This window comes from Acomys minous (genome assembly GCF_964271855.1).
Source record: "Acomys minous genome assembly, chromosome: 1".
Taxonomy (NCBI): domain Eukaryota; kingdom Metazoa; phylum Chordata; class Mammalia; order Rodentia; family Muridae; genus Acomys; species Acomys minous.
Genome location: NC_140483.1, coordinates 144740453 through 144753702, shown reverse-complemented (window position 1 = coordinate 144753702; position 13250 = coordinate 144740453). Strand labels below are relative to the sequence as shown.

Sequence of the window (13250 nt, the reverse complement as noted above, 5' to 3'; positions counted from 1 at the left end):
GACGACAAGGAGACTCACATCTCCTGGAAGTGGTGTCCCCAGCTCTAAGCCAGTATTGACAACAGGACATGTGCGAGAGTGAGTCTCAGATGATTTTACTCCCTTGCCTTTGAGATGTGCATTTGAAATAACACACACTGCTATTTGTCGTTCTGCTCTATTGTTTCTCTGAGACACGATCTTTCTATGTAGCCCAGGCTGGCTTTAGCTTTACTCCTGCCTCAGTCTCCCTAGTGCCGGGTACACAGCAGCTCACCACCACATGCCAGCAAAGTAGATGGTTTCAGCGTAGAGCTGCAGGCAAGAATTCAAGCTTCTTAGGGCCTTTCCGCATTATCAGCACTGTTCCTTTTATTTTTAGGTTTCTTTATCTCAGGCGTTTGTCCAAAGTCCAAGTTCCAAAGTCTTAGTTACCTCTCTTTGTTCAGCCTACTAATGCCTGGTGGAGGAGTGAAATATAAAGACACTTTCCCCAGCTCTGACTGGATAGTCTCCATTTTCCTTTCACAAGTCCAGCATTATATCGGAGCCTTGGACTGAGACTCACTGAGAAGTCCCATGCATCTGTGCTGACCTACGGGCCTCTTACCCAGCATCTCACGTGCTTGGTGCATCATCGCCGTAAGTGATCCTCGGCTGCAACTTTTTCTTTGCCACTTGCTCCCTTCATGAATAGTTCTGACGTCTGGTAGCTCTCAAATCTATTATTTTATCATTACTTTATCATTATCTGCCTGCAGAAAATCTTATATTACTTGAAATACAGGCATGTAAGAATCTTATATCTATCACATTTCTACCTATTTGTCGTAGTTTATATGAACTTTGTATTAGTTACTTTTATTTTGAACAGCCAATAGACTTCTAACTATACTTAAGCTCACTTTGTCTTTTAACTATATTTAAGCTATATAAGTGATGAAATTTTGAAAAGGGCTTTCATATTTACCCAGATAATAAATGTGTTCTTGCTCTTCATCATTTCTTAGAAGACGCATTAAGTTGTCGATCTGGAATAACACCCCTACCATAGTGCATTTCTTGAAATATAATTTACTGCAGATGTATTTTCTCCCTTCCCCATGGAAGTGTCTTCCTTTTGCCTTTGTTTTTGATGTGTATATTTGTCAGGTAAGGAGATTCAAGCACTTTGGCTTTGCTTTTTCTCCTTCCTTTTGAGCACTGTGAGTGGGGGTTTATCGCCCCTGCTTTGTTTATTGGCTCGATGACACAGCCAAGGGTTATTTTATGCTTCTTCTTTCCCTCTGTGAGGTGTCCACTTTTTTCTGCCTACAGTAAGATTTGCTCTGTGTGTGTTAATAGTTTGACTAAAATGACAGCTGGGATTTCGCTGGTTTTGTCTCTGTATTTGTTACATTTCTTGTGTCTGTATCATGGTGCTTTTCAGTGACCTAAAGAGAAATTCAACCCAGTTTTTGCAAGTATTTCCCCTATGCCCATCTCTTATATGTCTTCCTAAGGTGCCAATTATTAGGGAATTTATACTCTGTATTAAACCATACATATTAAAATATTTCCTTAGGTTTCAAGTGCTCTCATCTTTCATCTTTGTTTTTCTCTTCATAGTTCAGTTTGAGCTGTTCTTATTTCTATTGGTTCCCTTTTATTTGCCATCTGATAATGCCAACATCTGGATTACTTCTCTTTCTATTATAGTGACTCTTTCCTCTTGGATTCATGTCTTTAAAGTAACCTTTATGTATCATAATAAAAAAAAAAGGATCCTGGATGTGTTGTATGAAAACAGTATCTGAAAGGGCACATGACACTGTTCAGAGGGTAAATGCACTCTGCCAAGCCTGGCAAGCTAAGTTCCATCTCTGGGGCCCATATGATGAAAGGAGAGTGTCAACTCCATCAGCTGTCACAGAAACACACTCATATATACACACAATCACACACACATACACACACACATACACACACATACACACATACACAGTCACATACATATATATGCAGACACATACACTGCATACACTCACACAGTCACACATATCCCCCCACACTTACATATACTACACATAGTCAGACACACACATTGATACACATACAGAAACACACACACAATCACCCATGCACACAGTCTCCCCCATACACAGAAACTCACACACTGATACACAAACAGTACCTACACACACACACACAGAAATTCACACACACTGATACACATGCATGCACACACACACACACAATAAATGTAATAAAGAGCTTGGTGGTGTTTTGCTGGGATTTGGGGCTGACAGGAGCCAAGTGTGAGTTGGGTCTGGGACTATGACAGACTTATTGCGTTCAGTGCACCACTGACATCACCAACTTTTTGGTGGTGGGGTTTAGCCCTTTCTCATCAGAAGAGCCTGGATTCTCAGTATTGTGAAGTCCTTGGGAGGAGCTTTGGTAACAGTCATTCCCTGACCTTTTAACTGGTGGATTTCTGACCTAGAGTCCTGGGACAAGGATCACTAGGGAATCTGCTTGGTTCAGCGGTAATAGCCTTGGCTCCCTCAGCATAGGGACCTCTCTCTGTTCCTCCCCGTCATCTTTGGAGCGCAGCCACCATGCTCTAAATGAAGACTTGAAAGCCTCCATGGCTTCATCTCAGTGTGTGTCCCGGCAGTCAATCTTTTTCTTCTTCTTCTTCTTCTTCTTCTTCTTCTTCTTCTTCTTCTTCTTCTTCTTCTTCTTCTTCTTCTTCTTCTTCGACAGTGTTTCTGTGTGTAGCTTGGCTGTCCTGGACTCCAAGGGGGTTCCTTTGTGCTATTTTATCATAAGTGAATATCAGTGTAGAAGGGAAATTTTCCTGCCTCTTAGGAATAGCTATTTTTTCACTGCTGGAGTTTGAGTCATTTAAATCTGTGGCATTCTTGGCACTATGAGTTAAAACGAAAGCAACATAACAACAAATAAATAGATAAAAGTGTGATGTAGTTCTGGTTGCTAGGAACAGTGGTCACTCATGCTAATACTTAAGGGTAAGATGATAATAAGTATTTCAGCAAGACTTCTATGTGTTTGAGGATCTTAACCTGCTTCTAATTATGTTCTAGGACTGTATAAATACTAAAATCAAAGTGAGTTATCATTCTTTTCTTTAAGACAGGACACACATGTCCCCATGGAGGCGATTAGTTAGTTAGTGCTACTGTACGGGGAGCTGTTCAACCAGCCAGTGAGTTTCCAGCCTCCCATCTCAATCCCGGTTTTTCCAGAGATGTGTACTGTGCCAGACTGACACATCCTCCTTAGTGTCCTGACATCGTTCATACAAAGTTGAAGTGTTGCTTAAACTTCTTGCATTTTCCAGCATGCCCTCTGGCTTCTAGAAATCTGTGGAAATCACTCGGGTGTCTTGTATTACAATACAATTACAGAATAGTGCCAACAAGGACAGAACACTCTCCACAGTAGAGTGGAGAGTGGGATATTACTTTCTCACATACTCTGGTGCCTCACATTTGACCATGTCCCCTGGAGGGGGAGACCTGGTGGCACTCAGAGGAAGGAAAGCAGGTTACCAAGAAGAGACTTGATACCCTATGAGCATATACGGGGGGAGGTAATCCCCCTCAGGAACAGTCATAGAGGAGGGGAATAAGGGGAGAATGGGAGGGAGGGAAGAATGGGAGGATACAAGGGATGGGATAACCATTGAGATGTAACAAGAATCAATTAATAAAGGAGAAAAAAAAAAGAGAGTTAAAACTCAATCCTCAGAGGCCTGCCTCCTGGTCCTTCCATCACTCATTAACCTTATTACAACTTTCTTTCCTTTCTGTTTCTTTCTGTTTTGAGGTTTTGTTGAAGATATTCCTGAAGACTCTTTCCAAGTTTCCACTGAAAAAAAAAATGGCCAAGCTGACAGCTACTCCTCTCAGTGCACTTGTTGATGAGCCTGTGCACATCCGAATCACGGGCCTGGCCCCCTCTCAGGTGGTGTGCCTCCAGGCATCAATGAAAGATGATAAAGGGAACATGTATGCCTCTCAGGCCTTCTACAAGGCCAATGAAGTGGGGGAGGTGGATTTGGAGCGTGATTCCTCACTTGGAGGAGACTATGTGGGCATCCACCCCATGGGTCTTTTCTGGTCCTTGAAACCTGAAAAACCATTGAGTAGACTGATGAAAAAAGATGTGATGAATAGCCCTTACCAAGTCCACTTACAACTTTGCCATCCATCCTTACCAGTAAAAGGTATAGTTGTAAGTCCTCCTATGGATAGTCTGATTTTGGAAAGGTGGTATGTGGCACCTGGTGTCACGAGGATCCAGGTAAAGGAAGGTCGACTCCGGGGAGCCTTGTTTCTGCCTCCAGGTGAGTAGAATCACTCTGGTTATTGTCCTCATTGTTTCCCTGTGTTTGGGATGCCTTGAGCATCCTGCTATGAATCCAAGTTAATTTTGGCTCAGAATAAGAAATAGATGATATTCTACTTTAGTTCAAGTTTCATCCCCACCATTATGAAACTTGACTAAGGCCATGAGTTTGTGAGATCACTACATTGCGAGATTTCTGATAAGTCAGATGTAGGTTAAGCTTAGTTCATTAAAGCCTGACTAAGCGAAGACTCTCATGCAGATGCTGTCAGGAGCTATATCATGTTGACATTCAGTTTAAGTAGTATTGTGGTTTTGCTATAGCACACTTGTTTAAATCATTTCAATATTTTTAGTCTCCGGAGTTAAAATATAGAACACTTCATTGTACTTAGGGCCAAGGAGATAGCAATACGTTTTGTTTCTTTAGTATCACACTCTGTTAAAAATATATATTGATCCAGGCCTTCTGCCTCAGGCTGATATGCTGGCACCAGGTGTGTTATTTGCTATCTTTTGAGATATTGGATATGTAGAGTCTCTTGCATCAAATAATCTTCTGGGACACAAAGGAGGGATGAAATACATTTGGTCACAAAGAGATTGAAATAGATATCAAAACACTTCAGGTCCTTCACTGTTCCCTTTTTGCCAGCTGTCAGAAGATACAAAACTCATCTTTATTAGTGTACTTACGTGGTAGTTTCTAAACCAAGCCACACTGTGTCATCTCATTTCTTTTCTCAAACTAAAAGGAAACAGCCAGCTAAGAACTCCTCGGTGCCCCTTCCTTATGCAGACAACGTTTAAATGGACACAGCTAAGCATCCTTTTCTAAGATCAGGTTTTCAAGACAGGAATATTTATGATAACTATCCTGTGTTTCCTTCAGTGGTTGGGCTCTGGTTTATTTTAGAAATATACTGCCTACACAGAGTCAGTGTGGACTGACACTCTGACATCCTCTTCTTTCGCTGTACTCTAGGCTACAAGGAATGGAAATTAAAAGAAAGAGCTCCACAGATGGGAGCTTTTCTCAAATGCTTCATGAGTGGATAGCATGGTGCAACAGAGAAGGGTTTTTGGCTTTTTTTTTTTTACCCTAGTGCCTGGCATTAGCCCTGAGACTTAGGCATGTAAGACAAGCGCTCCAAAACTGAGCTACTGAGTTGTATCTCTTCCATGACATTTTAGCCAGTGTAACCATTAAAGACACCTTTGAGTCATGAACTTTACTTATACAGAGAGAACCTTTGTCTAAATAGTCCCTGTGAGGGCAGCACCCTCAGGAACATGAAGGTCATCAAGTTAAAAGTTGTACCTCTCCTAGTTGGCCTTTGAAGAGAGCCTGCGTCAATCTGAAGCACTTCTCACAGGAAAGCATGTGTAAACAGAGATAACATGGTGTGTATCTAATTGTATGACCTAGATTTCCTAGCGCTCATTTGTATCCCTTTTATTGGTTAAGAAGTCCTGGCACAATTTTGTGGGTCTCCCCTTCCCTGGGGGCCTGTTGGTCACCAGCCCACGAAGGCAGGAGGAGCAGAACATGAGGCACAAAGCTCTGAAGGTCATGAGTACAGTGGAAAATGACCACTCTGGGAACCACTTCAGGGAGCTAATTCAACTTTGTTCTGGGAGAACAAAGCCTTTATAGTCCTTAAGGAGTAGGTGGGAGGAGCTCCCAGAATAGGTATATGTAATGGGTTGAAATTATGCACTTCAACCCGGTATGGTGGCACACGCCTTTAATCCCAGCACACAGGAGGCAGAGGCAGGCGGATCTCTGTGAGTTCGAGGCCAGGCTGGTCTACAAAGCGAGTCCAGGACAGTCAAGGCTACACAGAGAAACCCTGTCTGGGGTGGGGGGGGGGAAGAAAATATGTACTTCAAAGGTGCTTTATTTACACTTGACAGCATGTTTCGATCATATGACCAGGAACACAGTACCTAATTATCCTATACATACAGGGAGGGGCGAGCTAGCAGGGAGCTGTGCCAAAGGCCATAAGTCAAATGTGGATAGGGGTATCTATGACTAAAAACACTCTTCATATGAAGTCAGACAGAGAGTAGGAGGCCCTGCTGGGGAGAGGGAGTCCTTCATCTAAAGCAGAGCTCAGAATGGCTATCTGGACTTGAAGGACTGCGACCTCCAACAGCAGGATCCTTCCAACACAATTTTTATGAGGTTTCTTACTCAAAGCCTCTGGGAAATGAACCCTATTCTGGGCTTCAAGACTTAAATGTGTCAATGAACATGACTTCTAATAAAATCACTAGAAGTTAAGTTCCATTATACTTGACTAGACTTAACTTCCCAGACACAAGGCTGAACATTTGAATGTTCTGAGAATTTATGCATTAAACCCAAGATTCAGTTCTTCCTGTTGGCTTCACGTTCTTCCTGTTGGCTTCATAGTCTTGTTGTCTTTCCCTGTTTCTTTTCATATGTGACTTGTCTGATGCTGCTCTGTTCCAGGAGAAGGTCCTTTCCCGGGGGTCATTGACTTGTTTGGGGGCACTGGTGGACTGGTTGAGTTCCGGGCCAGTCTACTGGCAAGTCATGGCTTTGCAACTTTTGCTCTGGCTTACTGGGGCTATGATGACCTGCCCTCTCACCTGGAGAAAATAGATCTGGAGTATTTTGAAGAAGGTGTAGAGTTTCTCCTGCGACATCCTAAGGTAATTTTAGGCTCAACAATATGAATTTGTCTTGTAACTTGCTTTCACTTTAAAGTGTGATTCTACCAAGGCTATAGTTTGTGCTATAAAAAAACAGTAGTTTTTCACTTGTTCTAATTTGGATATTCCATTTCTAATTGGTGAGTAAGGCTTTTACCCCTACCCAGTGTGTGTGTGTGTGTGTGTGTGTGTGTGTGTGTGTGTGTGTATGAGTGTACACATGCTTGTAGAAGACAGAGGTTAACCTTTGGTGTTGTTCTTCAGGGGTTATCCATCTTGTGTTTTTGAACATAGTCTCTCATAGGGGCCTGTAGATTGCCCATGAGGATAAGCTGACTAGCCAGTGAGCCCCCAAGGGCCCTCATGTGTCCATTTCCACAAGACTGAGTTTATAAGCAAGCCAGCTTGCCTGAGTTCTTTATATAAGTTCTGGGAATATCGCTTATATCCTCACACTTGCATGGCAAAAACTTACCTGACTAAGCCCTTCCCACAGCCCCAGAAGTTGTTGGATGTATGTACATCTATAAACAAACAACTAGTGAACATGTTTCTCAGAAGCAGAGTTTGGGTCATTGATCTCCAACATTCTAGACCATGAGAAAAATCCAACCCAAACCAAACAGTAGCAACAAATGCCTAATGTTGGCATTTAGCCAACCATCAGCCACTTTTGGGGGGAAATGTAGAGAGTTCTTGATCAACAGGAATACATTGATATTTTTGAAATTCTCTGGCCCTGTCCTCCATTGCACAAAGCAGCTGTGTTTCGGGCATTAAGTCAACACATTAGCATCTTATGGAAGAAGAAAAAAAAAAAGAAGAGCAAAGAACACAGACTTTGGCCGGGCGTGGTGGCACACTCCTTTAATCCCAGCACTTGGGAGGCAGAGGCAGGTGGATGGATCACTGTGAGCCAGGCCAGCTCACTCTCGCCTCTCTCTGTAGGAAACCCATTCATCTGCAGTGAACTTTACCTATCACCTGTTCCCTGACTCATGCTATTCACAATAACACACTCACTTTGTTCATTTTCCTGACTTCATTGATTTTTGTTGGTTTTGCTTGTTTGTTCTGTGGTGACTAGGGCTTACTGCATGATAGGGAATGGCTTCACTACAGTCCTATATTTCTAGTCCTGGCATGGTAATTCTTGATGGCATTTAAAACTCAGAACTAAGCCTGATGCTGAATCCCACATATCTACAGTAAAGCCTGGTTTTAAAAAATCCTGGATTCCACAACTCTAGCTACTTGACATATAAGCATTTGGGTGGGTGAGTTCCTTTAAAACATTTTTTTTTTAACTTGCCTGTTACTTTTTCTTGTTCGTTTGAAGTTGTAGATTTCCTAATGAAAGACTAACATCTCAGCCGAGTGGTGGTGGCGCACGCCTTTAATCCCAGCACTCGGGAGGCAGAGGCAGGTAGATCTCTGGGAGTTTGAGGCCAGCCTGGTCTACAAAGTGAGTCCAGGACAACCAGGGCTGTACAGAGAAACCGTGTCTCAAAAAACCAAAGGAAAAACAACAACAACAACAACAAAAACTAACATCTCATTTTCATTGTTTTTAGGTCCTGGGCCCAGGTGTTGGCATCTTGTCTGTGTGTCTTGGAGCAGAGATTGGACTCTCTATGGCTATTAACCTAAAACAAGTAAAAGCCTCTGTACTTATAAATGGGCCTAATTTTGTTACTGACAGTCCTCATGTATACCATGGTCAGGTCAACCAGGCCACGCCCAACAATATAGAATTTACAACCACCAATGCCTTGGGACTTGTAGAGTTTTATCGAGTCTTTGCGGAAACTGCAGATAAGGATAGCAAATACTGTCTTCCTATTGAGCGAGCTCAGGGACATTTCCTTTTTGTTGTGGGAGAGGATGATAAGAATCTCAACAGCAAAACGCATGCTGATCAAGCCATAGCACAGCTGGTGAAGAGTGGGAAGAAGAATTGGACTCTGCTGTCTTACCCTGGGGCAGGTCACCTGATTGAGCCTCCCTACGCCCCACTGTGCAAAGCCTCCAGGATGCCCTATTTGGTCCCAAACATCCACTGGGGAGGAGAAGTTATCCTACATGCAGCAGCACAGGAGCAAGCTTGGAAAGAGATACAGGCATTTCTCAAGAAGCATCTCAGTCCAGATTTAGGAAGTCAGCTCTGAGCGCCTTTGATTCTATTACTGGGAAGTAGAGCTGTGCATCTCCTGACCAGCACCTCTCACCTTCCACGGAGGGATGTCTTTGAATGAAGAAAGAAGGTACCGCTAGAAAATGCAGGACAGCTGCGAGTGATGGCGCCTTGACTTTGGAAAGGGAAAAATGTTTTCCATGTAATGAAATGTCACATGGTGATAGTCTGTATAAGTAAATTCTTAGGCATGTATCTTTCCCAAAATTTTCATCATGAGGGCGATTTTCTGTAATTATAATTATCAAGGAAATTATCAGTGATAAGCCACAGAATACATTGGTTTATAAAAGAAACACAAAAATTATATATTGTCACTAATTTTGTAAAACTTACATTAAATATTCTTAGATCATTCTCATTGTCACTGGAAATCTAAAGACAGGTGTTTTGAGGCATTATGAATGCTTATATGTAAACACGAGCATCGAGCCAGTTTACAAACATTAATTTGGGAAATGTTAGTACAACCACTTTTGCTTCTGAACATTGACAGCATGTCCACATTCTCTGTAATAAGAGAGGAGCAATCTGAGATCTACAGACAAGCAGCTAAGGGAAGCACTTGTGATGAGCACTGTGGCCCTCGGGGCTAGGGGTTAGCAGTTGGTTTCTGTAAAGAACTATACTGCGAGTAATTCCAACTTTGTCTTCTGTAAGGTTTCTGCCGGTGTGCCGCACTTGTAGGCAGACGATGATGTCTGCATCCCAGTTAAATGTTTAACCACATAGACGGACATTTACAATTAAAAATTTTGTCTTGGAAATAGTCATTTTCTTTCAAACTTTTCTAGTGCTTGCAAATGTAAACCATTGTGAATACATGGGCAGTGAGCCAGGCAGTGGTGGTGGTGGCGCACACCTTTAATCCCAGCACTTGGGAGGCGGAAGCAGGCAGATCATTATGAGTTCGAGGCCAGCCTGGTCTACAAAGGGAGTCCAGGACAGTCAAGGCTACACAGAGAAACCCTGTCTCGAAACAACCAACCAAACAAACAAAAAAACATGGGCAGCACAAAAATAAGCTGAAGGCTCACAAGACATAAACTCTAGAGCATTCCAAATGGCCATCGGCTTCTCTAAGGACCAATCAGGGCACGAAAGTTCCTGAGCTACTAAGTCGCAGTGGGTAGAAGAAGAGGGTAGCTGGTGGTAACCAGGTGAAGACAGACTTGTACAAATACACTTCAGATCAGGTATGAAGCATGATGGGAAACCAGTAAAGACCTAGCATAGCACCATAAGGACACTCCTCCTGTATCTGCCTGAACTCTTTTACTTCTGTTTGCTCTGTGATACTTTTTTTGCTTAGATTTAAAAAAAAAAAATCCTATCTGTTCAGGGTGAAATTGCCCTTTCCTCTCTCTCTGGTAAAAGTGGGAATGTTTTCATACACGTGGTCAAAACACCTCAACTTGATTATAATAACCATGTAGTTGCAATGACAGAGCCTTCCAGCACCATGTTATATAATGCTTCCCAAAGCAGATATAATTTTATTGCTTCCAGTTTGGGGATATAGGAAGAAAGTCTCTGCTTATAATGTATAATGTTGGCATTCATTCTGGTGTATATAACCTTAAATTATATTCTTAAAAAAATGTCTCTTAAAAATAATTAAGTTTCTCATTTCAGAATCACTAGAATGTAATGGATAACAAGATATTGTTCTGTACAAAATGGCTGGCTGTTCTAGAATAATAACCACTTCTCTTAACTCCCTGCCGGCCTTTCTCCCAGTTTCAGGCCCAACCCCTTCAAACATTCCTCTCAACCATTCCTCCCTCAGTTCCCAACCATTGTGTTTAAATAATCCCTTCTCCATTTTCCCAAAACAAGCAGCTCCAAACCATAATAGCTGGTCTAGCCTGTCTGCTCAGCTCAGCTCCTCCTGGCTCAACAGGCTCCTAACAATATCTTCTGCAACAAGGGCTTCCTCTTCTCAGTCTTCTAACCCAATCCCTTTCTCAGCCTCAGCCAGCTTTTCATAACCTATCTTGTTCCCAGAAATCTGAGAGGCAACCAACACTGAAGGTCATAGGGCCAAGCACTTCTAATAGCTAAGAATTCTTGAAGGGCCAGTGGACTAGCAACTGGGGATCCTGTAAACAGTCAGATGTACAAGATAAATCACACTACAGTTACAAATAGTATTGCTTGTATATTTTTGTTTTTTTCTTTGTTCAGATTTATAATTGTATCAGTCATTTTTTTTTATCAGTGTAATGTAACTCAATCAACCAAACAATAAAGAATAAATATATTTGCCTCATAATTTCAGAGTTTTTTGTTTTGTTTTTGTTTTTTTTTTTGAGACAGGGTTTCTCTGTGTAGCCTTGGCTGCCCTGGACTTGCTTCTTAGACCAGGCTGGCCTCGAACTCACAGTGATCCGCGTGCCTCTGCCTCCAGAGTGCTGAGATTAAAGACATGCGCCACCACGCTCGGCTCCCAGTGGCTATCTTAAATCAGCCAAGACCTCAGTTTTTTGTTTTGTTTCGTTTCTTGTTTTAACTGGGGACTTTCCACCTTTGTAGGAGACTGGAAGCGTTGGGGTAGGGCACTAGTGTGTAGGTTTTTCTTAGTTCCTGATAGGGAGGGACAGGTGGGGCAGCCTGTGGCAGTGGAATTTTACAGACTTTGGCCTACCTAGTTTTAATGGAGGGTCTTAGGCCTCCTCTGGTTTCTTCAACATCTAGTCCTTGGGAACCATAAGTCAAAATTAAGTATCACTTACAGAGCTTTTGGTCATGGTATTTTATCACAGCAACAAAACAGTAATTAATAAGAAGTCTATCTCAGCCTGTAGGTTAGCACAATGGTTTCCCTTGCTTTGTTTTGTTTTCTAATTTTTATTTTTTATTATTATTTATTTTTTATATTCTCACTTCTTAAACATGTGACCTCCACTGTGGTCCCCTCCAATTTCCTCTCTTCCTCAGTGAGAGCACCTTCTCGTGCAATGGTTGCTTCCTAGCACTTTCCCTTATTACCCTGTTATAAAGTGTGTCCAGCACCTAAAGAACACTCTGTGTCTCTTCTGAATGTATTTCAACAGAGAACAGAAGTATCATGGAACAGAGGGAAAGCAAGGTCAACATGCTGGTAACAATTCGAATTTCTACAGCCACCAGAGAGCAACATTTCTCCAAATTATATAGTATAAAAACATAATGAGAAAAATAAAGATATATGCTCAGAATTATTTATTTATTTATATGTTTTTTTTTCTAGACAGGGTTTCTCTGTGTAGCCCTGCTGTCCTGGACTCAATTTGTAGACCAGGCTGGCCTCAGACCCACAGAGATCTGCCTCCCAAGTGCTGGGACTAAAGGCGTGAGCCACCACCACATGTGGCAGAATTTTATTTTAATAGAATAAAAATTTGGTGAAAATCTGAGTTATAACAACATAATCTGTGAGTTTACTAACATAGGCTGGGGGGGGGGGAAGTGTGTGAATATATGACATGTAGTAAGGCAGGTGCCAGCTTAAGTACATCATTATGTCAGGAGCATGTGACAGAGGTTGCTTGCCTCATGGGAAAAGAAGGAGGAGAGGGAAGATGGAAGAAGAGGAGGAGAAGGAAGAGGAAAAGAAGAAGAAAAAGAGGAGGAGGAGGAAAAGAAGAAGAAACGGAGGAAGAGAAGGAAGAGGAAGAAGAAGAAGAAGAAGAAAAAGAAGAAGAAGAAGAAGGGAAATAAAGAAGATGAATGAATGAATGAATGAATGAGGCGAAGGATATAGACAGATACATCTTTAATGGCATACCCCCAATGACCCACTCCCCTGAAATAGAGCACTCTGACTATTCTCTACCAGTACTTCCTAACATTATCAATTCTTTTTGTTTTGTTTTGTTCTGTTCTGTTCTGTTTTGGTTTTGAGACAGGGTCTCTCTCTGTTAGCCTTGGCTGTCCTGGACTCACTTTGTAGACCAGGCTGGCCTTGAACGAATAGTGATCCACTTGCCTCTGTCTCCCAAGTGTTGAGATTAAAGGCGTGTGCCACCACACCTGGCATGTTATCAATTCTTTA

At 42.1% G+C, this 13250-nt stretch overlaps 1 protein-coding gene across 2 annotated transcripts in view; it reads left to right on the top strand.

The window, feature by feature from the left end:
- LOC311598324 (bile acid-CoA:amino acid N-acyltransferase-like) overlaps positions 1-11489 on the top strand; it is a 63233-nt gene extending 51744 nt beyond the window's left edge. The window contains exons 1-4 of one of the 2 annotated variants that reach the window (XM_084783383.1): positions 397-621; positions 3814-4333; positions 6818-7020; positions 8595-11489. In XM_084783383.1, the coding sequence (XP_084639509.1) occupies positions 3868-4333; positions 6818-7020; positions 8595-9188 (1263 nt within the window). In that variant the 5' untranslated portion in view covers positions 397-621; positions 3814-3867 and the 3' untranslated portion in view covers positions 9189-11489. Of the gene's footprint in view, positions 1-396; positions 622-3813; positions 4334-6817; positions 7021-8594 lie in introns of those variants that run through there. The other variant, XM_084783384.1, reaches the window with a different exon arrangement.
- The last annotated feature ends 1761 nt before the right edge of the window (positions 11490-13250 follow it).